The sequence below is a fragment of the Phyllostomus hastatus genome, unplaced genomic scaffold (assembly GCF_019186645.2).
Source record: "Phyllostomus hastatus isolate PE091 unplaced genomic scaffold, TTU_PhHast_1.1 phas_contig_1441, whole genome shotgun sequence".
In the NCBI taxonomy this organism is placed as follows: domain Eukaryota; kingdom Metazoa; phylum Chordata; class Mammalia; order Chiroptera; family Phyllostomidae; genus Phyllostomus; species Phyllostomus hastatus.
The window spans coordinates 29,471-55,788 of record NW_025333597.1 but is presented as its reverse complement, the minus strand read 5'-3'; the positions used below and the strand labels follow the sequence as shown (position 1 = coordinate 55,788).

The window sequence follows — 26,318 nt, the reverse complement described above, 5'->3', positions numbered from 1 at the left end:
ATTTTATAGGTAAGTAAAGTAGATAATTTACTTATTGCAGAATAATAAATGGGGTCCCTTGAAAAATCATCAAGAATCTCAGGACAGTGACACAAACATTAAACCAAGAGTGGGTCCATCTCAGCCCCAGGTATGTGTGTCTGCCCAGGTGGCATATCAGTGAATGTAGCCCTGTACATAAGGATATGGAATTTGCTTCTCAAACTCTTCATCAGCTTTCAGAGGATAATGTTTCGCTACGTATTTTCTAACTGGTGTAAATTCACAAAATATTTTGTGTATTTTCATCAAAACACACCCATCTCATTGGTCTTCTCTTCATGAAGTAGATTCCTACCCTTTATAGTACCTTGTACTTACGTTATTGGTGTATTAGTCTCAGGAGACACAGTAGGGCTCAATTATCCTTCATATAGAGAAACTTTAATGAAAAACATGCATGTCTGTGTGTGGCATGAATCTCTGCTTTTTCTATATCACATAGAGGAGGAAACAAAATTGTCAACAAACTCAGAGTGCAGTCATACACATCACACTACAAAGAAACATGCTGTAACAACAAGTCTCACCATTTCCAGTGACAATTATTTCCTCTCTTATGGTCTTGGCTTTCGAGTGTGTGAAGATATAGTCACAGAATATTTTGGATTGCTCCTGGAAATTCAAATCTAGTTCGTTTTCTGACACCTCCTCCATATGACGTAATGATATTTTGTCATTGGTAGGCCAGTCAAAAACAAAGCACTTTTGCCTTGGAAAAAAATTCTTGATACATAGTTTAGGCATATTGGATTTCTCAACTTGGGGATTCCCACCTGTAGAAAGAAGAAGAGGAACCATTGCTGAGACAGTCTGCAGACAAGGAGATTGAAGACTTTCATTTCCAGGGATCTTTGCATCATTTTAACATTGATGCCTGTGAGTCTCCTTTTATTCAATCATGAAAAGAAACCTAAGGCTAATCTACTCAAACATAAAAAATGTATTTATTTCATTTTTTCCAGAGCCAAAAGTAAAAGAAGTACTTCTGGAGAAGAAGCAGGGACATCTATCCCAACTGAAAAAACTTGTGATTATTTTCCTTAGCCATTCCACAGTGTCTAGTGACATGATTATTAGATTGTTTTGTAAGTGAGAGCTTAACCTCCCAAACCTATCAGAAATATGTTTTATATTAAATCCTCATGTCAGAAATAAAATTCGAGCTCTTCACTGACATGGACAACTGTGTGGCGGAGGTAGTGGAGTACAAGAGGACTACATGATAATGGACAAAAATATAATAAAAATTTAAAAAAATAATTAAAAAGTAATATTTGAGCTCTAAAATAAGAACAAATAATTTCCTGGTAGAAATAAAAGCATTTATGATATTTCTGGGGGAATATCATGTGAAGGACAGAGAACACTGAGAACAATAAAGAAAAACTTCTAGACCTCCAGCAAAAATAGAGGCATAGGTAGAAATGCTTTGCTTCCTTGCATAACCAAAAGAAGGACAAGAACAAATATAAAAACAAAAAAACCAACCAAATTGCCAGAAAATCGAAATGTACGAAAGTCTGACAACTGAGGAGTTAAAACAGAAACATATATCCAGGCTGGTAGGAAGGGTGGAGACAGGCAGCCGGAACAGAGAGTACACACAGCAATTCAGCAGCTAGAGGACTAGATGGGTCAGGTGGTGGCTGATGGGCCCACATTTCTGTGCTGATAAAGTAAGTGGAACAACTGAGGAGCAAGACAGATCATGCAGACAGACATGCAACCCAGGGTTCCAGTGTGGGAAACTAAGGCTTTAAAACCACCGACGGTAAAAACCTGTGGGGATTGTGGTGGTAGGAGAAACTCTCAGCCTCACAGGAGAATCTGTTGGAAGGACCCATGGGGTCCTAAAATGTACACAAACACACTGACCCAGGAATCAGCACTAAAAGGGCACAATTTGCTAGTGGAAAGCAGAAGAAATGACTGAAAGCCAGTTGAGTAAGTGGCATTGTTCTGCCCCCACATACACTGCCACACATACCCCCACATACACTGCCACAACTCAGCAAACTGGGTTGCCCCACCCTGGAAAATACCTAAGGATCTACCCCATAAAATGTAACAGGTACACTGAGAAAAAGAAATATGGCCGAAGTGAAAAAAACAGATCAAAACTCCAGTAAATGAACTAAGTGATGCACAGATAGCCAACCTATCAGATGCAGAGTTCAAAATACTGGTAATCAGGATGCTCACAGAAATGACTGAGTATGGTCACAAAATTGAAGAAGTGAAGGCTATACAAAGTGAAATAAAGAAAAATATATAGGGGACCAACAGTAAGAGGAAGGAAACCAGGACTCAAATCAATGATTTAGAAGAAAAGGAAGAAATAAACGTCCAACCAGAACAGAATGAAGAAACAAGAATTCAAGAAAATGATAGGCTTAGGAACCTCAGGGACAACTTTAAACATTAAAACATCAAAATCATAAGGAAGTCCGAAAGAGAAGAGGGAGAGCAAGAAACTGAAAACTTACTTGAAAAAATAATGAAAGAAAACTTCCCCAATCTGTCAAAAGAAATAGAGTTCCAGGAAGTCCAGGAAGCTCAGGGAGTCCCAAAGAAATTGGCCCCAAGGAGGAATGCAGCAAGACACATAATTAAATCACCCAAGATTAAAGAGAAAGAGAGAATGTTAAAAGTAGTAAGAGATAAGGAGACTTACTTACAAAGGAGTTCCCATCAGACTGTCAGCTGATTTCTCAAAAGAGACCTTACAGGCAAGAAGGGGCTGGAAAGAAGTATTCCAAGTCATGAAAGGTAAAGACCTACATCCAAAATTGCTCTATCCAGCAAAGCTTTCATTTAGAATGGAAGGGCAGATAAAGTGCTTCTCAGATAAGGTCAAGTTAAAGGAGTTCATCATCATCAAGCCCTTATTATATGAAATGTTAAAGAGACTTATCTAAGAAAAAGAAGATAAGAAATATGAACAGTAAAATGACAACAAACTCACAACTATCAACCACTGAACCTAAAACAAAAGCAAACAAATAGAACAGGAACAGAAACACAGAAATAGAGATCACATGGAGGGTTATCAGTGGGGAGGTGGATAGGAGAGAATGGGGGAAAAGGTACAGAAAATAAGAAGCATAAATGGTAGGTATAAAATAGGGGGAGGTTAAGAATAGTATGGGAAATGGTGAAGCCAAAGAGCTTATGTGTATGGCCCATGGATGTGAACTAAATGGGGGTAAATGCTGGTGGGAGGAAGGTGGAGGGTGGAGGGGATAAAGGGGAGAAAAAATAGGACAACTGTAATAGCATAATCAATAAAATGCACTCAAAAAAGAACTTCTAAAATTAGAGTAAACAAATACATGCAGTATAAATATGTTCAGAGATTTCTTTTTTTTTAGCAGACACCTGTAAGCTAATTCCACTTAGAAACCTCCCCTGTTCCCTATATTAGATTATATTGAATGTGACAATGTCACACAGAGGGATTCTGGGTATATAACAGCTGTTTCATAAATAATTGTTGTATGAATAAATACATAATAAATAACTAAAAATGAATATGCTCTTAGGTACCACCTATTATTCTCTCTGCTAAATGTACTGGTGTAATGAATTTATGATAGCAACATGGTAACATATTGTATGAAGATATATCATGAAGAGAGCAATGCTATGAAAAACAGATAATAAAGGATTTGATATTCTTGCTGGAAGGATATGTCAATGATTTTTTTTGGGAAACCCTTAGTGTATAAGTATCCTTTATATGAAGGATGTAATTATGCAAGCTATTTAAATAGACTACATGATTTATATTTCAAAAACAAAATAATTTCATATGTTTGTGATTCTGTGTTTACCATTTTCTATACTAATGGGCATTTTTCTCTAAATAGAAATGGAGGAGCTCTGAATAATCAGGAACACAAATACTTAAACCTTAAAGAGCATAAGCGCTGCTTGTAGTCCTCTAGTTTTTTTCACAGCATCAATTTTTCTAAAATTATTTGATCCAACATTGGATTGTACATTTTCTCAGCCAGCATAAATTCTGGTCACTAAAGATTTTTCAGTAATAACAACCGAAACCACGCCTACCTGTTATATGCATCTCACCAATAGCAAGGGCCTCAATGTGATAAAAAATAAAGAATGACCTTAAGTGCTGAATCACAAGGCTCAGCTGATCCTAGTAAACCCTTTCATCGCCCAGACCACCCTCTGATACCTGGAGTCAACTTCAAGGCATTTTGCAGGTACTCATCTGGAGTGATGGGGCATTCGCCTAACTTCAGCTCCAGCGTGAAATCACGTACAGCCCAAACAAGATCTGGAAAGAAACTCATGAACTCGGCTGAGTCATCTTCCTCACCAAGGCTGGGAGAGGATTTTGTCCTGATTAGCTGTGTCAGCTCAGTCACATAGCTGGGATCTTAGCTAAGGAATGAGAAGTGCTCCACGCAAACACTTCCATATGTCACCCAGAAACAAGTTTTATAAATATTCCCATTAGCCCTGTGACCCCTATCTCCTCAACCATGATGATTATGGACACAAGGAAAAAACAAGAACAACAAAAACAGTCTCAGTTCCATTCCCACAGACCCCAGGACCCATGGTAGTGTGGTCCCTGGAAGGATACTGCAGCTGCTCCAGGGCCTGGTGGTTGATGGCGCCCATGCTGTTGTAGACGAACATGCTGCTCAGAAGCACGGCCAGGGCAAAGATCCACGAGTCATTCTTAGGGTCACCCTAGGAAGTGCATAACAGCAGGCATCTCAGGTATCCACTGTTTTTATTTGTTTTAAATTGTTAAAATTGAAATGACAGTAAAATAAAATTTTAAAACAACATGATTTATATTTCAAAAACAAAATAATTTCATATGTTTGTGATTCTGTGTTTACCATTTTCTATACTAATGGGCATTTTTCTCTAAATAGAAATGGAGGAGCTCTGAATAATCAGGAACACAAATATTTAAACCTTAAAGAGCATAAGCACTGCTCGTTTTACTTTACAAATATGAAAATACCAGTTTTTAATTATTTTACTATAAATTTAATACCAAAAAAATTCTCAAAGTCAAATTTATGTGATGCCTGCACTCTAACATGCAAACACAGTAACCCAAAGTTTAATTTTACAAATTCACTGATACATGCTCCCAATTTGTCTCTCATCTTATGATATAATCCATCACTAAAGTACAAATCATACCTAAACTGGCTAACTCTAGATGACTTAGGTTCTAGCCTGTTTTTGCCACAAACAAGCTTGATAAATGCAACATAAGCTAATATTGAAGTTTGTCATATGGCTCAAGTCATATTACAGTATTATGCTTCTCATCATATACTTAAACAAGAAAAAATACTGAAGTGAGTCCTGTTTAATAAGTGATATAAAACAAGTGAAATAATTGTGTTTAATGAAACCTGTGCTACAGAAGCTGACTCGAGTAACAGTCAGAAACCACTAAGCCTTCTCTGTCCGTGTGATGGACAAAGCTGCACCCTCTCTGAAACAGTCTTAGCAATCAGCACATAATGCTGTGACTGCACATGTGTGAATGCACATAATGCATTCAAACACTATGAATGAGAGAAAACATTACGTTTGAGGAACTCCAATGTGGAAAATCTACATCAAGCATTTCATCTCAAGTAGATTAAGCAGGTACTTAAAGAATAAATCATTAAAAACCTGAAATCATAAAGACACATCATTTAAGAAAGGGAATTATAAATGGACTGCTTGCTGGTGTGCTGAATGCAGGGGGATTTTACCTTTCACTTCTAATCAGGTATGGAAAGAAAAAAAGACACTGACTAATTTGGTTGTTTTATCCAAATACAATGCTAACTTAATGGGACCAGTAAATATCCAAAGTAATAACAGAACCACACATGGTAGTCACAAGGTAAGATAATGAAAACAATCCCAATCTGCTGTGAAAAGTACAGATTCATATACAGAATCATCATAATGCCATTTTAAGTATTATCTTCTTTTTAAAAAATCTGAAGTCTTCATCACTTAGGAAAAAAACAACTCTCCCTTGTCTTCAAAGGGATGTCAATGCTAAATTTGATGGAAAACATTTGAGTAGAACTTATTTTCATTCTTTCCTCAATCTACTAAATATTCTCCAGTGCCATTTAGTAGTTTTTTATAGGATAAGGCACAATTTGTATCACTCTGGGAAATTAACATGGCAAATATTGCAGCTACACAATACCAAAGCATCTCTCGTTCATAAGCAAACCTGGAACATAGAAGGCAGTCAGAAATATGTCAGTTAAGAGCTCATTTAAAAACTATTCAGTACTTAGTATGTAGAGAATTGGAATGAACAATTAAAGACTTAGTTCTTGAAGAAATGTGATTAAAACTTGTTTAGCAAAAGACCTCGTATTAAAAATGCCCCTGTACCCTCTTCTAGTGCTGTAGGAATATATCAGATTTTAATTTCCCAAGCTCTGTTTTTTCCCTCAAGAAACCATTGATAGAGTATTGAGACATAACTACAACTGACCAGTTCAGACACAGTTTTAAAACTTTGTGCGTTATGAATTTTACATTGAAAATCATCTCTTACATTCCAAGGTTAGTAACCCAGCCAGCTTAAATCAAAGGTTTTCCTCACCTAGGCCACAGTGTAGGGATGACTGACTTGATACTAATTTTAATGGGAAGGACAGATCAAGAAGGCATGTCTAGGTCAGAGCTTAAATTACTCAGGACACGAGTGGCCTTGAATCAGATCACTCTTCAACAGTAGCACTCCTTTGCTGACAGCACGTTATAACTCACACTGGGAAAACGTCCACCTCTTTCCACCCTCCCCAAATGGCTAGAGCTAACATGCTTGAAACGTGGTCACTGTAGCTTTTCACTGCTGCCAGAAGCAATCCTGGAAGGTGGGCTGGATCAAGCCATCTCCATCTCTGCCTTCTCCAATCTTTTAGACTGAGATAATCAGTGAGGTCACCAATAAAATCATAGTAAATTAGAAATATGTTACTATAAACCAGACAGCGGGACTGTGAGCCTTGAGGTAAAAATGACTATTCACAGAACTAGTGGCCTTTTCAAAGGAAATCGCTGGTGATGTTTGATCCTGGGGACATGTGCTCACCTACTTGAGCACAGGCATGGTTACTGTCACTACCTGATTCCTCACCATGTGAAGGTGTGACAGGACCTTAACTAAACTTGAGTGTTTATGAATACAGTTGTTCAGGCTCTCTTGATCTGTTTTCCTCAAGTCTAAAGAGGGGAAAATGCATGATAACTTTCAGATCACCCAATACTCAGGGCATTAGCCCTGTGATCAGTACTATAAAGATGTAAGAGCTAATCGAAAGTCCATTTCTATCTATCTATTAAAAATTTAGCCACATCAATCTCTTTTCTTTAAAGAGCTGTAGTTTGCAAGAGTTTCTTTACATTTAGCCTGCAGTCAGCAAGTCCTTAATAAGGCACACACAGTGTACTGTGACCATTAAGTGATGACGCAGCCAGCAAACATATTTGCCCTATGATTCTTTTTTCTTCTTCCAAATTTAATAATAATTTACCATTATTTTTGAAAGTTTTAAAAAATTTCTTATTTTCCTATTAGGCTGACAAAATGTATCTCTTATACTGTCCTTAGATTGCAGATTAATTAAACATGTTTTGGAAAAGCTTTGTGTCACTTGCTAAAACCAAATTTTTATCTCTGTGGACATACTTCAAATTAATTGAAAAAGCTAACTTTGCAACCCAAGAGTTAAAAATTTAACAGACTTAATTTGGGAACCCCTTAACAGACCAGCATTTTACATTGTCTTAAAAATAACTAAGACATAATTTCCCAACAGCACAGATAATTAATACCCATTCTGTGAAGAAAAAACTCTAGATGAGTTTTGGATTAGTCGCTGTTCATTTCTCATGAATTTCGCTGATCTAATCAATTGTAATTAATCCCCATATATTTAAAGTCTGTTGCTTATCAATTGACATCTGGCTCTACCAGGATAAAAAGTACCAGTCAGTAATACACTGGGGGTTCTGTTGGAATACATCTCATCAGAGGGTAAAATTTGATGAAGGAATGGCACCTTGGACTCATTCAGGCAAATAAAGTTCCCACAAGTAATAGAAGATCCTCATCACAAAGATCTAGAACATATACAGTGCTTGAGTGTAACCCCCAAGAACAGTACCAGAGCCAGGATCCCATAAATTCAACTGACCTAAACCTGCATTGTCTTTTAACATTCACCAGCCTGGAGAAGAGAAAAAAATGATCCTTGCCTGTAAGAATTTTAAAAGTTTAATGTGAAATTAAAAAAGAAAAAAGAAAAAACAGAAGGAAGTCTACTTTATTTAATGTGGCACAAAAGCATGTGAGTGGAACAAAAGCAAATTAAACATTGTCATGTATATTTACATCACATGCTAGTTCTTCATATTAACTTTACTATTAAACAGTAGAAAGCAAGTGGCAATTTAGGGACTGGGAAAGGAATAAACCAAAAACAACATATTCTACTATGTTTATTTTATACTGGGTAGAACTGTACTCACAGAGACCACTTCTTTTACTTCTCTATGATGTGGGAATCTGGTTGTATATAAAACTGCATCTGCTCAAAAGCTGAGGGAGCCTAGAAATAAAGTGTCCCTATCCTGGTGCATTGCCATGCAATTCAAAAGATGGTGGGGGGTGGAAATGGGAGGGCGGTGGGGAGGACTGGGTGGGTGGTCTGGGATGGGAGTAAAAGACAGAAAACTGTACATAAACAACAATTAAAATAAAGAAACACACCCCCCCAATCCAAAAGATGGTACAGTTAGCAGCTTGTAATTTTTAGGGACTGCACACAGGCTTTCTCTTGAATTTGAATCCAAAACAACTTATATTCCTTAGGTTTGGTAACATATGCAGGAATAGATGAATACTGAGGAGGTTCAGAATTTTGTTCTCAGCCAGTTGTCAATGCAGTCATCAATGACCCAGTCTTGCAGGACTCCATCCGACCACCCAGTATTTCTCTCATTAAGCATCAGATCTTCGACATCATTTGTTCCTGGGTTAATTTTACCCCCAGGTACTTTGAAGAAAGTTGTTCCCAGCTGTAGGAGTAACACATGGAATACAGCCAGTGCTCATGTTCAATCAAACCCCTTCTACAGTCCTCATATAATTTTATCAAATTCCTCTCTTCTAATGCTGAAATCTGGCTGCAACTGAGCCATTCTTCTCATAGAAGGGCTCTTTTGTAGCAAAAGTATTCTTGGTGAGAAGGTCCAGGTTGATGGTGTGCTTCAAGATGAGGATGAGGGACTTGGTCTGCTGGACCTACCAGTTGGTGTGCCCCACATCATCCCTCTACCCACTGAGCCAGCTGGTCTGCCACCAATTGACCACCACTAGGATATGGCTGGCAAGCACTGACTGTGAGGAGAAAGGGGAGGCAGAGAGACTTTCTGTGTGTTGGCAGTGGTTATCTGCATCCAACCATTAACTTAAGAGAGCAAGAGGAGGCATATGCACCCCAGAAGTACATCTGGAGCCTCTGGAGGCAGGAAGTAGTGAGTTAGGTGTCTACTCTTCATTCACTCATTCAGTTGTTCCTGCACAATCTCAGTTCTACTATAACTGAACAGTAGAGCGAATAATATTAACTATGAAGATAATGCTAAATTCAAACCTCATTTTGAACATTGGCAGGGACCCTCCTCATGGCCTGAGTTTCTTCAGCTATTAACAGAAGTGAACAACATTGTGAATGTGTGTCAAGTATTTAACACAGTGCCTAGAACATGGAAGTATGTTGTCATAATCGGACAATGATTTCTTTGCAAATTTTTCTCAATCACAGTGTTTTGAGGGACACAAATGCCATTCAATTAAATTCACCAACAACTCATTGTATGTCTGAAAAATGCCAGCTACTGCATTTGCTTCTGTGGATACACAGTTCCATAGGATAGTCCCTGACCTCTGGAGATGACTCATTGGAGGGTCAGATGTACAAGGCAGCATGTGAATGCATCTAAGGTGATAAACTCTGCCAGGAGTGAAAGACAAAGCGGGGTGCAAAATCCATAAAAGTACTCTGTGATTTCAAGGCAAGAAGTGATTACTTCTGAATGCAGTACAATCCTATTAGGTTGAAAGCAGTTGGGCTTTAAAAAACTGACAGAATGTGGAACTGTGGAGAGAAAGAGACCATGCAGGTGGTAGGACCCGCAGAAACCATTTAGATTTGTCAGAAGTGTGGCCATATAAAAATACTACAGGATTATTTACTTCATTGAAACAACCAAGTAGTGGTTATGTGTGTGGTTGGTGGGAGTAGATGGTGAAGCTGAAAACAAGATTCAGGACAAATCATGAGTGACTCTGCAATACAGTTAGATGCTACAGAAATACACTAGAGTTGTAAGGTCAGCAAGTAGTTCTGCTTCCAGCAGTTCTATTTTGTATGTCTTGTTTCCTTGACAAATGTGATTAGAAAGAAAGAAGGTTTATACAAACTACAGTCTATTAGATATCAGTAGATCACCTTGGATTTACATTGAGCTAATCAGTCAGTATTTTTTAAATTCATATTTTTCAAAATTTCTTGAGTCAAAGACATTGGTGTTATTTTCAATTTGGATTCACACTAATATAAATAAGGAGAAGGGATTGAATTACAAGGAACACTACAAATACAAAATATTCATATTATCATATAATAGTGTTTTTGGTGGGTCTAACTCATATTTTATAGAAGTCAGTGCAGAATTCATCTTCAAGGAACGCATATTCCTGGTGTAGCTGAAGCTTTTCTGGAGATTATTTAAGTAAATTATTTTACTGCAACCTATTTCTATGGATTCTACCTCCAACCCCATTAATCTCACATCTTTAACTAGTAGATACCATGAATTATAGGTTCCTTCAGAAATAACTGGGTTAGGTTTTCAATTTTTATATCCATGCAGCTCTGTACTGATAACACTGCATACTACCTAACTCCTCAACTAGGCTGTGGGGTTTACTTCATTCACTACCATATCTGTAGTACTTAACACAAAGCCCTGATTGTAGCTGTCCAATAATTACTTAAGTTCTGTCTTTTGCTCTTATGTAAAAATAAAAAGGCGTATTCCAAATCCATGTAGTGAGTTTACCAAGAAAGTAAATTCAATGAAACCTAGTTAGCCTAATTATTCACAATTGATTGTGTAGTTTAGAGGAATATTTTGCCAAATTTGAATTGAGGTGGCAAATTAAAATGTCAGTGGAGTATCAAGACCAAAGAAGATTCTCTGCCTTACCTTTTCTACATCACCCAGGCCCTCAGTGTCCAGAAGGACCAGAGTGTGGTCCAGTTTGGAGGGGTGGGGTAAACACCACATCCAGATGCCCTTGGTTTCTGACCTCACTGTGGAGCCCAGAGTGAAACCTATAAAGGAAGAGGAGAAAGCAATATATGGTAACTGCAGATAGTCCAGGCTACCCACAGTGTGCATGCTTTAAATTTGTCAGAATGTTAGCGCCTGGCTGAGAGGAAGGTGGCTTTCATTTTAGCAAGGACAGCCAATCCAACCTTCATAAACATTAAGGACTTTCTCAAGAAATACAGTGTATCCCCTATTCACCACAAACTATCAATAGTTCAAGCTTTTATACATTACAGAATTAATACAAACTCTATTGACCTCTATATTTTTATCTGACACTGAAGAGCTCCCTTGTCCTTCAGGTTCCAATGGACTTCAAACAATGGGAGGCACAAGCAGGAGACTAGAAGTCAGGCTTATATTCAACTGGTTCAACCAGCTTTCCCCTAGTGAGCCATGGTGTCCCTGTGCCTCTGTTCCTCTCCTTGTGCCACAGTCATTTCATTTAGCTCCTACCACATATCCGGTTTTGCCACATTCTGGTATCCACTTTTTGCTCGCCTCTTCTGGTGATAGTAGTTAGAGTGTCTACCTGGCCAGTGCTACTGCTGCTCTCTAGATGCAACCTCACCTTCCATTGGTTCCTTATGCTGTACTTGTGCCTTTGTAAACAGTGCCCCAGTAAGTGTTCTTCAGTACTCCTGAGTGTGTCATCTGTGTGTAGCCAGGACACAGCTTTTATTATATTTTTTTCTTCCCCCTCACCCTGTATTTTCCTCAATCCTTTTGTCTTCTTTAACACGTGATACATTCCTTGCTCACTGTCTCAGGTGGGGATAGAATGGAAGAGAAAGCAAAAAAGACCTGTGAGAATATCTAGATCTGCTTTCCTAAAGACAAAATCAAACACACAGTGGGAGACGATATGAGGCATACACCCAGGAACCTGCTGATGATATATTTTGTTCCACAGTCCAGGATTTTGACCATCTGCCCTATGCCAATGTTTCCTTCAAGGAAGAATAGAAGTGAACAAGATAAAATACCCAAGTGAGGTTGATTCATCAGGCCCAGGCCATTCACTTTCCACATCCATAGTATTCTCTACAGAAAGATAAAACCTGAGATAGTCTGCATTTTTTTTACCTGTGATAGTGTTTGATTGTTTTGTGATTAACATGGAGTAATCTGAAGCTCTCATTCCCCCAGTGAGAAAAGACAAGGTGTAATTGGAGGTCATTGCTCTTAATTATGGGAGGTAAAAACATATAAAGCAAGTCATCAACAAAGAGAGAGAGTAGGGACCTGGTCATGGAACTTGACTGGGTAAATATCTCTTCCATTTTGTTCTTTCTGTGATACTGGTGGGGTGGCAAAACCACAACTTTGATGTTTTAATGTATTTTGAGGGTAGAGATTTCCTCAGCAATGGGAAATCACCTTGTTTTTTTTATCTGATGTTATCTTAAGTAGAATAAAAAGGACATTGTTGAAACTCCTGGACTGCCATGTCTTTCTTAGGTTTCTTAACAATTACTCAGGGAAAAAAAAAGGAACCTAGTTATTAATTCAGGCAGGCAAGGAAAACTGTCCTCCTGTGACTGGTGGCCAAGAATTCCTCTAAAAAAATACAGATGTCATCACTGGTATTTAGCTAGAAAAAGGGAGGAAAGCTGTTGCATGCTCACTGGCCTGTAGTGATCGCAGAATGCTGTGGATGGCTTGTCAAAACATGAGAAAAACATACACAGAGACAACCAGGTCCTGTGGGGAAGTAGGGATGGCACGGCCACTCTCTCTAGTGGGGAGTGCCCCATTTCCATTCCCAAGCAGGCTTTTATTAAGAATACAGACTTAGTTTGTGGATTCACAGTCTGGCAAAAAAGATCAAAAGAAATAGGTGGCTTTCAAAAATGCTGGCAGAACCCCTGCTGTGATTCTGGGCAAAGTTTGGAGTTTTATCATTTGAAAGGACTACAGGGCTCAAAGGGCTAGTTTTGGTTTCCTGTCTGTGCCTTCAAATTCTAATCTAATCATCTTCCAGCAAACAGATCTCACAGGATCTTGCATATTCTATGTCCCAGGCCTGATTACCCTGGGGGTCCACCGACTCTGGTCTGGACTGCACTGCCCCTACTATTTCCACAGGCCTGAGTCGGGCAGAGGAGACAAAAGCAGCCAGGAGACTTGGATTTCTCATATCTAAGAACAAGGACTCAGGCTTTAACAAAGCCAAGGGGGCAGGGGTTGATGTCCATCACCCCTTCATTTCCACAGCCCTGAGTCTCTTCCCTGAGGCCTCTTTGTGATCATGCCTGTCTTAGACGATTCCCTCCATGGGAAATCTTACCTGTCATTGCTGACTGATCAAGCCTAGGAGGCCAGGCACAGAACAGGCAGCATTCATGCCAGGGGAATAAGTTTTGTCTCTTTAGTGGCTCCTGGTCTGGAGGTCTTTCATTCAGCCTAAGTCACAGGGGGTTACAGCTTCCTGAGAGCAGGCAGGGTAGTCCCCAACAGAAAGGGAGTTAGATTTTGCATTTAATAAACTGGGAAACGAGAGCCTGTTTGCTTCACCAGGAAGTTACACCTTTACACCTCAGGGGACCACAGCATTGTGCTCTGCCACAGAGATTAACAGTGCATCCTTATCCTCTCTAAAATCAGATTGTCAGGTGGAAGTAGGGGAAGGCAGGCACTTGTGCAGTAGAATTCAAAATGGTGCAGTAGGAGGTGTTTGACCAAAGAGGTTTGTCAGTCCAGCCTGGGGATTTGTTTGGGAGGTAAACCCATGCAAAGCCCACAAAAGCCTGGAAAATTGATTGTTTTTTTCCTAAGGGAACCCGGCCCTGCCCTACACACAGCTAATAAGATCCCAGGTAACAAAGTAGCACTTTCTCTTTTTTTCCAACTGGTAATAAGCTTCTCTATGTGTTCACTTGTTCTCTTTCCATAGCCATGTGGCCTTACCAGCCATGTGGCCAGCACCCAGGAGGTGTCTGGCACCATAGCAGCCACTAACAAGCTAAACTACCTAGATGAAGACTGAGGCCACTTACCAGCCACTTGGGTGTTCTGAAGGACTAAGCTTTCATGTAAAGCAAAAACTCTGGACACTGGCTTTTATTTTGGCCTTGCTAAGGACAAGACTGGATTTTTTTTTCTAGGGCAGGAGGCATGGACAGAGTTGGGATATTGAAAACCCAGGGGTTAGCTTCTGTTTTCACATGAATAAACCATGCCACACTTCAATATCCAGTGTGTGGGCCCTTGAAATGCTGTCCTCAGAATGCTGTCCTCATGATCCCATGGAAGAGCCTAATTTCTACCCACAGCACAAAAACAAAATGTTATGTTAGAGGGCAATGGAGTATTGGAAAGCAAAAGGAAAAGAGGAGGAAAGGAAGGAAAGGGAGAGAAGGAGACAAGTAGAGAGATATCTCAGGGTAGAATTAAAAGTTTTCTTCAATGGGAGGAATTAGGTTCTTCCTTAAGATAACCCTGAAGAAGGTGTGATCATCCTGTGTTTTCACTGTTTCCAAGAAAATGGTCCAGAACAGCACTCACCATGCTTCTGTCCTGCTAGGCGGTTCATTAGGTAGGATTTCCCTGTCCGATACAGCCCTACAATGGCCACCACCACCACAGGCTGAGAGATCTTGTCAAGAATCTCCAGTGCTTTTGGATTTGCTGTCAGCTGATTTTTCTTGTTTTCTACCAGACAGATGGGATTCATCATGGTGTACCCGGATGCCATGGTAAGCTGTAACCCAGAGGAAGAACTCAGTAGGATACAAGATCTGTAAGTCACATGTAAGGGTTACACAAGTAGCATGTATGTAAGCTTTTTGAATGTAGAACTTATAAATCAGTTTCCTATGATTTATATATATATATATGTTTCTAAAAAGTAAGTATTTAGACTAGTATGTCAAGGCATGGTATAGATTCCTTATGAACATTATCATCTTGAACCATAACTGAGCCCTAAAACAACCTTGTCCATGTGATGCACAGAAGGAGTAGAATGACAAAAACAAAACACTGATGATGGCGCCTTGAGAACACTAACACATTAGGGGTAAATACAAGCAGAACAGGATATGCAGGAGATGAGGAGTGACCAGAGAAGATACCTGGAGTTCCAGAATGATTTGTTTTCTCATTAACTGCATATATTTTCTGTACCTACTATGTGCTGGTCACTGATGTAGGTGCTTAGTATCAAGCAGTTAAGAAAATGGACATCTCTATTCTACTGGGAGGGGACAGATAATATACAAATCAAATAAACAACATGCACATAAGAATATTAGATAATGGAAAGTTTTCAGGAGAAAATGTGCAGAGACTGAAATTATATAGAGGATAGTCATGGAATGCCTCTTGGAGAAAAAGAAATAAATGTGGCCTGCAACATCCAGCAAGTCCAGGTTACCAAATTATGGGAGCAGGAGTGTTTAGAGGTAAGGAGACTTTTAAAAAAAAGATTTTGCTTATTTATTTATTTAGATGAGGGGAAGGGCGGACAACGTTGATGTGCCCTGCAAGAGAAAGATCAATCAGTTGCCTCTCACACACCTTCACTGGGGATATGGCCTGCAGCCCAGGCACATATCTGACCAGGATTCAAACCAACAACCTTTTGAACTGCAGGATTATGCTCAAACCACTGAGCCACACAAGCCACAAAGAAGAACAAAAACTATGAACAGTAAAATGACAATAAACTCACAATTATCAACCGAACCTGAAAGAACAAAAACAAAAACTAAGTAAACAAAGCCCTGGCTGGCGTAGCTCAGTGGATTGAGTGCGGGCTGCAAACCAAAGTGTCACAGGTTCAATTCCCAGTCAGGGCACATGCCTGGGTTGTAGGCCGTGACCCCCAGCAACAGCACATTGATGTCTCTCTCTCTCTCTCTCTCCCTCCTTCCCTCTCTAAAAATAAATTTTAAAAAATCTTTAAAAAAAACCCTAAGCAAACAACTAAAACAGGAACAGAATCACAGAAATGGCTATCACATGGAGGGTTATAAGTGGAGAGGGGAAGGGAGAGAATGGTGGGAAAAGGTACAGGGAATAAGAAGCAAAATTGGTGGGCATAAAATAGACAGGGGGAGATTAAGAATAGTATAGGAAATGGAGAAGTCAAAGGTTTTATATGTATGATCCATGGACATGAACTAAGGTTGCGGGAGAATTTTGGAAGGAGGGGTGCAGGGCAGAGGGGGATAAAGGAGAGGAAAAAATGGGATAACTATAATAGCATAATCAATAAAATATACTTAAAATATAAAGTATATTAAAAAACTTTAAGCCAAAAAAATTTCTGCATCCTGGATCGAAACTAGTCTAACATGTTAGCTCTTTGTGGTTCAAACAAATTGTCTTCAGGAGTCAATTTTCCCTCCTTATTCAATAATAAGAAACAATTTGTTGAAATGTTTGCTTTTGTCCAACTAGAGCAATAGAGAATGGACTTACTCTCCTTCCCAGACCATCAAAAAGAAGGTGAATGTATAAAACATCAGTTTTCAAGTCAAGGTAGCCCTCTGATTGCCCCAGCTTGCTGTGTCAGAGAAGAGTGCAAACACTGACACAGGTGGAGGAGACAGCTGGATCCTGTGGAAGGCCTGAGTAGAGGACATGGACTTGGTAAGACCATGGAGACAAAAGAGGCTAGCATTTTCGGATGAAGTTCCGGACAGGAGTTCCATAGAGAGAGAAGTCTAGAGAACTGTAGAATCCCCTCAAGTCCCCATTGAATACAGATGAGTGCATGTCAGGGAAAAACCTACCAGAGAATTAGAGACAAAGGTACCTGGGGCTTTTAAGGGCTAGGAATATTGCTTGTTCACACAGCAATATTAGAAAACCTCACGTCATGGACTTTGGGATAAGTACTATGAAGGGTCTTGCCTCAGTACAGGGGAATAGTTAACCCTTTCAGATCCTGCCTAACAATTCTCAAAACAACCTGAAAGGATCACACTGTAAGTATTCTCAAGAATAGTTATGTAGGAGAGTGCAGCCAGAGGGGGCCCCAAATAGAGATTTGGAATGGGGTCCAGAACTCAAGGTGTCCAGGAGATTTTAAGATGTTCTCACCCCCACCCCCCAGGTGTGGGTTGGGGGAAGGGACAAATGAAGCAGGGTCATTGAAAGCTGTTTCACATAGCAACAGCCTTGCAGCTACCCTCTAGTGTGGTCATTTAACATATCTATAACCTTTAACTGGTTGCATAGATATGTTAAATAGCTGTGATCATCTCTGAGCCAGGGGAATGGAAGTAACTTCCCCACCAAGATGTAACTGGGGGGCAGGTCCCCAGAGTTACAGCACCTCCATGGGAGCTCAGAGAAGATTGGCTCCACGACATGGGGCCACGTCTGCCCAGACTCATGATGGCAGTCCAGTAAAGCTGGAAGGATATGAATTCTGGCATGTGAGGCCGAGTGTGGGAGCAGTCAAAAATGGGGCTGCAAAGGAAGATTGGCGTGGGGATTTAAACCCAGGCGCGGCAGCCATTGAGGGGAGATCCATGCAGTTTTGGCTAACTGGAAAACTCCTACAGCCATGTGAGGAGGGGGCAGGGGCCAGCGCGGACAGGACGGGACTCTCCGCAGCCACCTGCCCCGCGGTAGCCCCGTAGACACTGCCAGCCAGCGACGCAGCTGCCTGCAGCTCCGAGCCCCAGCCTGCTCTGCAGCTGCGGGCACGAGAAGGGGCCACCAGTAAGTGACTTGGGAGCACCGGATGACTGCCCAACTGCCGCAGCCATCGCCAAGCCTCGGATCTCAGAGCCTCAGGCCAATCTCACAGCCACCTGCTCTGGACCTGGGGCCGGGACACAATAAGCTCCGCACTAGCCCTCTGGGTGCTGCTGCTGCTGCTGCTCTCCCAGAAAGGGGGATCATCCCCCACCCCCCACGGCCATGAGAAGAATTACCACGAGGCTTTAGCTGGAGATTCTGGCAACACAACCAATGGTGCTGGTGTTACACAGCACAACAAGGGGGGCCTGGGACGATATACTATTATTGAAAGAAGCCCCTGGGTCCGTTATGTCCGCCGCCAGAGGAAAGACGTCTCTCAATGCCAGAGATTCGTGAAAAGGAAAGGAAATGTTTATTTAATGCTATTCAAACTTAAAGTAGTGACCTAATGTCTTTATCAAAATCCCAAAGTCCCTTAAAACACCCACAAACAGACACAGTCCTTCCTTCCTTCCCCCTTTGCCCAGTCCAGAGTACCATATCTCAGGAAAGGAAATAGAAGTCCATGGCTCAGGCAGTCCTCTGGTTCTTCCCAGTTAGTACTCCATCTCTACTGGGAGACCTCCCTGGGTTCCCGGCACCCTCAGCTGAGTCACCAGGATCTCTGCTAAAGCCAGGTGGTGGTTCCCCCTTCTAAAGCTGCGGGGATCCCCACTCTGGCAAAGGCACGTGGTCCTCTCTCCCAGGGCCACGGGAGAGTCCCCACTCTGTCTAGGCCACGTGGTTCTCTCTTCAATGCTGTGGGAAGGGAGAGCCCCCACTCTGTCCAGGCCACGTGGTTCTCTCCCTCTCAGGGCTGCAGGAGTCTCCACTCTGTCTAGGCCGCGTGATTCTCCCCTCAATGGCTGCTGTGTCTGGGTTTAAATCCCCGCACCAATCCTCTTCTGCAGCCCCATTTCCGACTCCTCCTGTTACAGGGTGCAGCCAAGAGGAGGGACCCCAAATGGGCATTTGAAATGGGGTCCAGAACTCAAGGTGTCCAGGAGATTTTAGGATGTTCTAACCCCACCACCAAGGTGTGGGCTGGGGGAAGGGACAAATGGAGCAGGGCCATTGAGAGCTGTTTTGCACAGCAACAGCCTTGTAGCTAACCTCTAGTGTGGTCATTTAACATATCTATAGCCTTTGGCTGGTCGCTTAGATATGCTAAATAGCTATGGCCAGGCTCAAGGCCAGGGGGATGGAAAGGGATCTCCCCCCAAGATGAGACTGGGGGGCAGGTCCCCTGAGTTACAGCGCCTGCGTGGGAGCTGGCAGAAGATTGGCTCCATGACATGGGGTGACACCTGCCCAGACCCTTGATGGCGACCAGAAAAGCTGGAGAAGACAGCAGATATGAGTTCTGGGATGGGAAGCCGAGTGTAGGAGGTGAACCATGTGCAGCCCTGAGAGGGAGAACCACACACCTTTGACAGAGTGAAGATTCCCGCAGCCCTGAGAGAGGGAGAACCACGCGGCCTGGACAGAGTGGGGACTCCCGTGGCCCTGGGAGAGAGGACCACGTGCCTTTGCCAGAGTGGGGATCCCCGCAGCTTTAGAAGGGGGAACCACCACCTGGTTTTAGCAGAGATCCCGGCGACTCAGCTGAGGGTGCCGGGAACCCAGGGAGGTCTCCCAGTCAAGATGGAGTACTAACTGGGAAGAACCAGAGGACTGCCTGAGCCATGGACTTCTATTTCCTTTCCTGAGATATGGTACTCTGGACTGGGCAAAGGGGGAAAGGAAGGAAGGACTGTGTCTGTTTGTGGGTGTTTTAAGGGACTTTGGGATTTTGATAAAGACATTAGGTCACTACTTTAAGTTTGAATAGCATTAAATAAACATTTCCTTTCCTTTTCACGAATCTCTGGCATTGAGAGACGTCTTTCCTCTGGCGGCGGACATAACGGACCCAGGGGCTTCTTTCAATAATAGCATATCGTCTCAGGCCCCCCCTTGTTGTGTTCTGTAACAGTTTTTGGCGACCCAGATGGGACGATAATTGTCCGTGGCAGACCGACCCCCTCAGGTGTGAGAGAGTGAGACTTTGGAGTTTTCCCCGTCTCGAGAATTCCTCTGTACTCCTCCTGAGGGCATCGGCCGCCTCTCACGCCTGGAAAGGTGAAAAGGAAATGAAACAGGGAGGGAGCAGAGATGTGAAAATGGTTTGGTTGAAAACTAGTTTCTGAACACCATTTTGGAATAATGGAGTTGTGGATAATGGTTTGGTTAGTATGCTGCTCCCAGGTTGCCCCTGTCTGCTCACTTACAGTTTCGGTGAGCCCAGGGGGCAGTAAGGGAACCTGTACTCAGATTTGGGGAAGAAGCAAACCCCTGGGCTCTGTAAGCCGAGCCTGCATGTATAGTGGGGATCGGACAGCAAACCATGTGGGTGTGTCACCATTTTGGGTAAAATGGAGGATGAGCCACGTGAGTGCCCCACCGTGGACGGTGGGTTGTGCATGGGCGCCGCCATCTTGGAACTGGACAAGGTGGTGGGCCAAGGGCTCTCTTCAGATTATGGGCTATATGCTCCTACTGTGTTGGCATTGCATCAGTCAGGTTCTCTGTGTGACTGGTTCTGATAGGATGGCTCTGGTTCTGAAGGTCATGAACTGAGGTCCAAAGGTGACCATCTGATTTATAGGGTGTTTGCAAGGTCTAAGCTTCAGAAAGCTGCAGGATGTCCCTGCGAATCTAGGGACTTTTAGTGGAAGGTACCTGTAGTGTTAGGGACTTTTAGCTGCCACATGCTGAGTTTAAGTACTGAGTTTAAGTATACTCCTTCCCAGTGTGGGAAAGGAACCAGGATTAAAAGAGAATGATGGTTAAATCTGGATGTGAAAATTATGTGTAAAAGATGTGAAAGTTTTAAACCTGGAGTAAGGGAAACCTGAACTACCTGTTGCTGGTTTCATGGGAAAAGAGCAAAATTCTCACATTGGTTTTGTTTCTGATCAGAAACCTGTACTTTAAGACCTGAGAAAGGTCATCTGTAACCGGTTGGGGAGAATGCCTTTGCCAGTCAGGACCCAGGAAGGGTCATTTGGGGCTGACGAGTGCTTCAGCCAGAGTCAAAGGAGGCATGTCTCTGCCACGAGACCGGATCGGAAGAGAGCAAGTCTCTGCCATTGGTGTTGTTTCTGATCAGAAACCTGTATTTGAAGACCTAGGAAAGGTCTCTGTAACCAGTTGGGGAGCATGCCTATGCCACTTGGGACCCAGGAAGGGTCATTTGGGGCTGACGAGTGCTTCAGCCAGAGGCAAAGGGGGCATGTCTCTGCCAAGAGACCGGACCTGAAGGAGCATGTCTCTGCGAGGCACCAATGGACGCATTGGTGCAAGAGAATGCTTCTACCTGTGTATTATTCTAGAACTGTATGTTTTGGATTTTGCTCTGTATCTGCTCTGAAAAGGAAATTGAGGATTCCAGGGAAGGTTGAAACTTCACACTCTGTAGGAAAGTTTTGAGAAGCCTGGTGGATATCGGAAGGAAAAGGATTTTCCTTCATGCTTTGTATTTTTCTCCCTACCTGATCCCTCCAGAATTTGGCATTCTGAAGGAGTGAGTGATAATATAAGGTTTCTTTGCATAAAACCAATAAGACCAGTCATGAACAGTGGTTTTGTTAACTAAGACTTTGACTGGAATGTCATGCCTGAAGGAGGCATGTATGGGTTCTGGTCGTCACCAGAAAGCCCTGAGGAACTGGGATTGACTTGTGAAGCTAGTGTAAGCCCACGAAAAAGCCTGGTACTTTGGTTGGTTGTGTGGTTCATGGCAGTCTTTCCAGGGAAGGAACGAAGGTTGCTTTCCTGAAAGATGGCCAAAAAGAACCTGTAAGCACAATGGAGGCCTCAAGGATTTGAGTGAAACAACTGGTATGGGCGAAGCCAGATGGCAGATGTGTGGCTCTGTTTCTGTGCCCCAAAAGGGGTGGACTGAGAAGTCAATCTAAAGGTTCCCTGTGTGAGTTCCAGCAAGGTAGACTCAAGGATCTTAAGTGATCCAGGCTGCTCTTGGTGTGTTTATGCAAACGAACAGTCAAAATTAAAAGTGGGACTCAAAGTAGTCCTTTAATAACAGTGAGGGTGATCTTAAGGAGAAAAATTGTGGTTCAAGGAAAATCACAATGCTTAGTATTGGACATCAGAATGGTGCAGCTAACTGTCTTGAAAGTTTGTTTTCATTTGAAAGTTGAAACTGATTTTGTAATATCACCAAAGATGTACAATTTACAGGTATGGAGGACCTTTGAAATTGCTATTGCTAAATGTTATTGCAGGAAGAACCTTGCAATTGAATGTCTTCCCAAAAGGCAGTCTCACGGGCACAGAGACTGGTTTGGGGATTGTTGTGTGAATTAACCTGTGTGTTCTTCTGTTTTCATAGGGCATATGCCTATGACTTCATTACCTGAGTAATTGGCTGAATGAGTGAGTGAATATAAACCTCACTTTAAGGAACCCATTTTCATCATCACCCCCTGAGACTCAACGGTTTGGCTGAACTAAGTGGTTGGGTTGATGAATGGTTTGGGCAGTCTGTGGGCTTCACTTTAGAACTCATTTTGCCTTTTCTGTCTTGATGGCTTGGACAGAAAGGGCCCAGGTATCTGAAAGGAGGGAAATCCTAACATATTCCCCTCAGCCCGAGTGAAGTATAGTGGGCCACAAGAGTTTCGGATAGGTGTAGCATGCCTTGTACACCTTCCTCCAGATAAGCCATTCTTTACTTAAGTCCCTGCCTTTGTCATTTAGTGGTTATGATTTAATTGTGCCTTCCAACTTCTTTCCAAATCTGTCACCTCCAGAATATGACCAGGATGTCAACGGTCCAGTAATGCCAGCCTTTGGACACCGAACCTGTGACTTCCTGGTGACAGCCAACTGACCAGGATTCTGTAAGGTCCTTCCCCTTACAGGAAGGACTCCCTCTGTGCTGCACGCCCCCCTTTCAGGGCACCCCTGACCCATGGGTGGGTAGAACAACGTCCATTCCCAGCTGGAAGCAGTTACAAGAAGATGAAATCTTCGTCCATTCTCCTTTAAAAGAATTTAAAGTGGGTGTATATCTGAAAGGAGGGATTGTTACAGGGTGCAGCCAAGAGGGGGGATCCCAAATGGGCATTTGAAATGGGGTCCAGAACTTAAGGTGTCCAGGAGATTTTTAGATGTCTCCAACACCCCCCCAAGGTGTGGGTTGGGGGAAGGGACAAATTGAGCAGGGCCATTGAGAGCTGTTTTGCATAGCAACAGCCTTGCAGCTACCCTCTGGCATGGTCATTTAACATATCTATAGCCTTTGGCTGGTTGCATGGATATGTTAAATAGCTGTGATCATCTCTGAGCCAGGGGAATGGAAGTAACTTCCCCACCAAGATGTGATTGGGGGCAGATCCCCCAAGCTACAGCGCCTGCGTGGGAGCTCAGAGAAGATTGGCTCCAGGACATGGGGCCATGCCTGCCCAGACTCAAGATGGCAGCCCAGTAAAGCTGGAAGGATATGAATTCTGGCATGTGAAGCCGAGTGTGGGAGGAGTCGGAAATGAGGCTGCAAAGGAAGATTGGCCACGGGGATTTAAAACCCAGACTTGGTGGCCATTAGAAAAGAGAACCGTGCTGCTTGAGGAGGGAGAACCACGCGGCTTTGGCAGAGTGAGGACTCTCCCTTCCCGCAGCCATAGGAAAGAGAACCACGCAGCTTTGACGGAGTGGAGACTCCTGCATCCCAGAGAGAACCGTGCTGCTTTAGGAGAGAGAACCACGCGGCCTTGACAGAGTGGAGACTCCCGCAGCTTTAGAAGGGGAACCACCACCTGGTTTTAGCAGAGATCCCGGCAACTCAGCCGAGGGTGCCGGGAACCCAGGGAGGTCTCCCAGTAGAGATGGAGTACTAAGAACCAGAGGACTGCCTGAGCCATGGACTTCTATTTCCTTTCCTGAGATATGGTACTCTGGACTGGGCAAAGGGGGAAGGAAGGAAGGACTGTGTCTGTTTGTGGGTGTTTTAAGGGACTTTGGGATTTTGATAAAGACATTAGGTCACTGCTTTAAGTTTGAATAGCATTAAATAAACATTTCCTTTCCTTTTCACGAATCTCTGGCATTGAGAGACGTCTTTCCTCTGGCGGCGGAAATAACGGACCCGGGGCCTTCTTTCAATAATAGTATATCGTCTCAGGCCCCCCCTTGTTGTGTTCTGTAACACTAGTACAGGGGGACCCCAGGGGAAATGAGGATTAATTCCGCAGCATTGTGGGACCCTCTTCCCTGGTGGCCAATAAGGGAGGATCATGGGAAACCACATGCGCAGTAGCTTTAAAGTAATGCAACTACTTGTGTATACTCAGTAAAAACCCACTAAAACTATCTAGGAAGGATCCACGCTATAAGAATAAAGTCCCTCTAGCCCATGAAGTCAATCTCTGCTTGGAGTTGGCCTGCTCCCATGTTCTCTTCTATGAACTCTGGGTGTTCGGTTCAATTCTTTGTCCCGATCACTAAGAACCTGGTTACCTGTGCCCACCTGTGACAGTTTCAGCAATATAGAAATACCTAGCAGTTAATGAGGTAAATTAAAAATGTAAGGAATCTATAACAGAAAATTAACCCATGCTGATTATATGGTCAATTAATCTATGACAAAGAAGCCAAGAATATAAAATGATGGAAAGACAGTCTCTTCAAAAGATGGTGTTGAGAAAATTGGACACAACAACGGTAAACTACTTTATCACCTATAAAAATAAAAATAAACTCAACTGTATTAAAGACTTAAATGTAAAACCTGAAACTATAAAACTCCTAGAAAAAAAACATGGGCAGTAAACTCTTTGACCTTGATCTTAGCCATATTTCGGTGGATATGTCACCTCAGGCAAAGACAACAAAAGCAAAAATAAACAACAAAAGTGTGGGAGGCTGCTCTGCATGGCATGGGCCCAGCTCCCACTGAGAGATGCACAGGACCCAAGACCACGGATAGGTTCTCCCTTGGGGAATCAGGCCTACAATGTGCCTAGGCTGATATGAGTCTTGCTTTTTTCTAATACTCCCTCACCCTGAATTGAGGACATTTAATGCAAAGCAACTTCCTAAAAACCATGCTGAACCTTCCAAGGATGAGTGTAAGGGGTCCAACTACTTTTGCCTTTTCATTTGCAAATATCCCTCTTTTGTGATGTGATTAGCAGCATTGGCTCCTTTGTTTTCTGTAAAAGGTAACCACCTAAAGCCTGTGCATAGTTAATGAGGACCTTCTTGTAATGTGCCCAGTAAGACAATAAAAGCTCATTGGAGCAAGGGCAGAGGCTTTTGCCCCCCTTGAGAGAAAAGCCACCCATTCCCTTTTCCTTCACTGGATTCAGTAATCCGTGTGAATGTTTCATTTCATCCATAATGACATGGCCCCCATGAGCCGGGGTCTGCATCAAAAAGGAGTAATATAAAAACACTTATCCTAGCAACTACTGGTGCCTAATTCCACATAAGCACAAGACTGGGCACTGAGGAACATGCTGTCAGCTAAAAACCTGAAATCATTTGAAATCCTGTCCACATTGGGCTCAGTTACAGTTTTTGTTGGTACCTGTTGCTTTTTAAGAAAACTAACTAACCCTTAAAAACCCTTCCCTACCCCTAACCCAGTGTCGTTCTGGGATCCAGGTCCCAGAGCAGAGGTCTTTTGTAGGTAGAGAGAAAGCTACTTGGATGAGAAAGTAGTTAAGTGTTCTTACCTGTGCCTTTCTTCTTGGTTTTTGTTGAGTAATTTGTATAAATCTCTGACTCCTCTGCATCTTTTGACTTTTGTGTCTCCACTCAATGTCTTGAGTCTTTATGGACTTCCTTCAGAGGTCTGAACAAGCAGCCTTATTTATAGAAACAGAGTGATATGAAACTGAAGCAATGTGGGGATTGGCAAACAAGCAGGCTTATTTACAGAAATAGAGTGATATGAAACTGAAGCAATGTGGGGATTGGCAAACAAGCAGGCTTATTTACAGAAATAGAGTGATATGAAACTGAAACAATGCAGGGATTGGCAAACCAGAAAAGGATTTGCTAGTAATTGCACTAGTGGGAGGGTATCTGACAGCATTCTCACCCACAACATGACCATTTTCATTTGGCAAGATATCTTAGAGAAAATT

General features: G+C 42.4%; 1 protein-coding gene and 1 pseudogene across 4 annotated transcripts in view; both read right to left on the bottom strand.

Moving 5' to 3' along the window:
* The window catches only part of LOC123830229 (guanylate-binding protein 4-like), a 33,977-nt gene extending 7,941 nt beyond the window's left edge, over window positions 1-26,036 (bottom strand). For 2 of the 4 annotated variants that reach the window (XM_045856232.1, XM_045856260.1), the window contains exons 1-6: window positions 25,905-26,036; window positions 14,974-15,169; window positions 11,341-11,468; window positions 4,658-4,767; window positions 4,244-4,440; window positions 570-815 (exon numbers count right to left, since the gene is read on the bottom strand). In XM_045856232.1, the coding sequence (XP_045712188.1) occupies window positions 570-815; window positions 4,244-4,440; window positions 4,658-4,767; window positions 11,341-11,468; window positions 14,974-15,169; window positions 25,905-25,964 (937 nt within the window). In that variant the 5' untranslated portion in view covers window positions 25,965-26,036. The remainder of the gene's footprint in view (window positions 1-569; window positions 816-4,243; window positions 4,441-4,657; window positions 4,768-11,340; window positions 11,469-14,973; window positions 15,170-25,904) is intronic. The other 2 variants (XM_045856241.1, XM_045856250.1) reach the window with 2 other exon arrangements.
* Window positions 8,618-9,755, bottom strand: LOC123830218 (annotated as a pseudogene).
* Window positions 26,037-26,318: the final 282 nt, after the last annotated feature.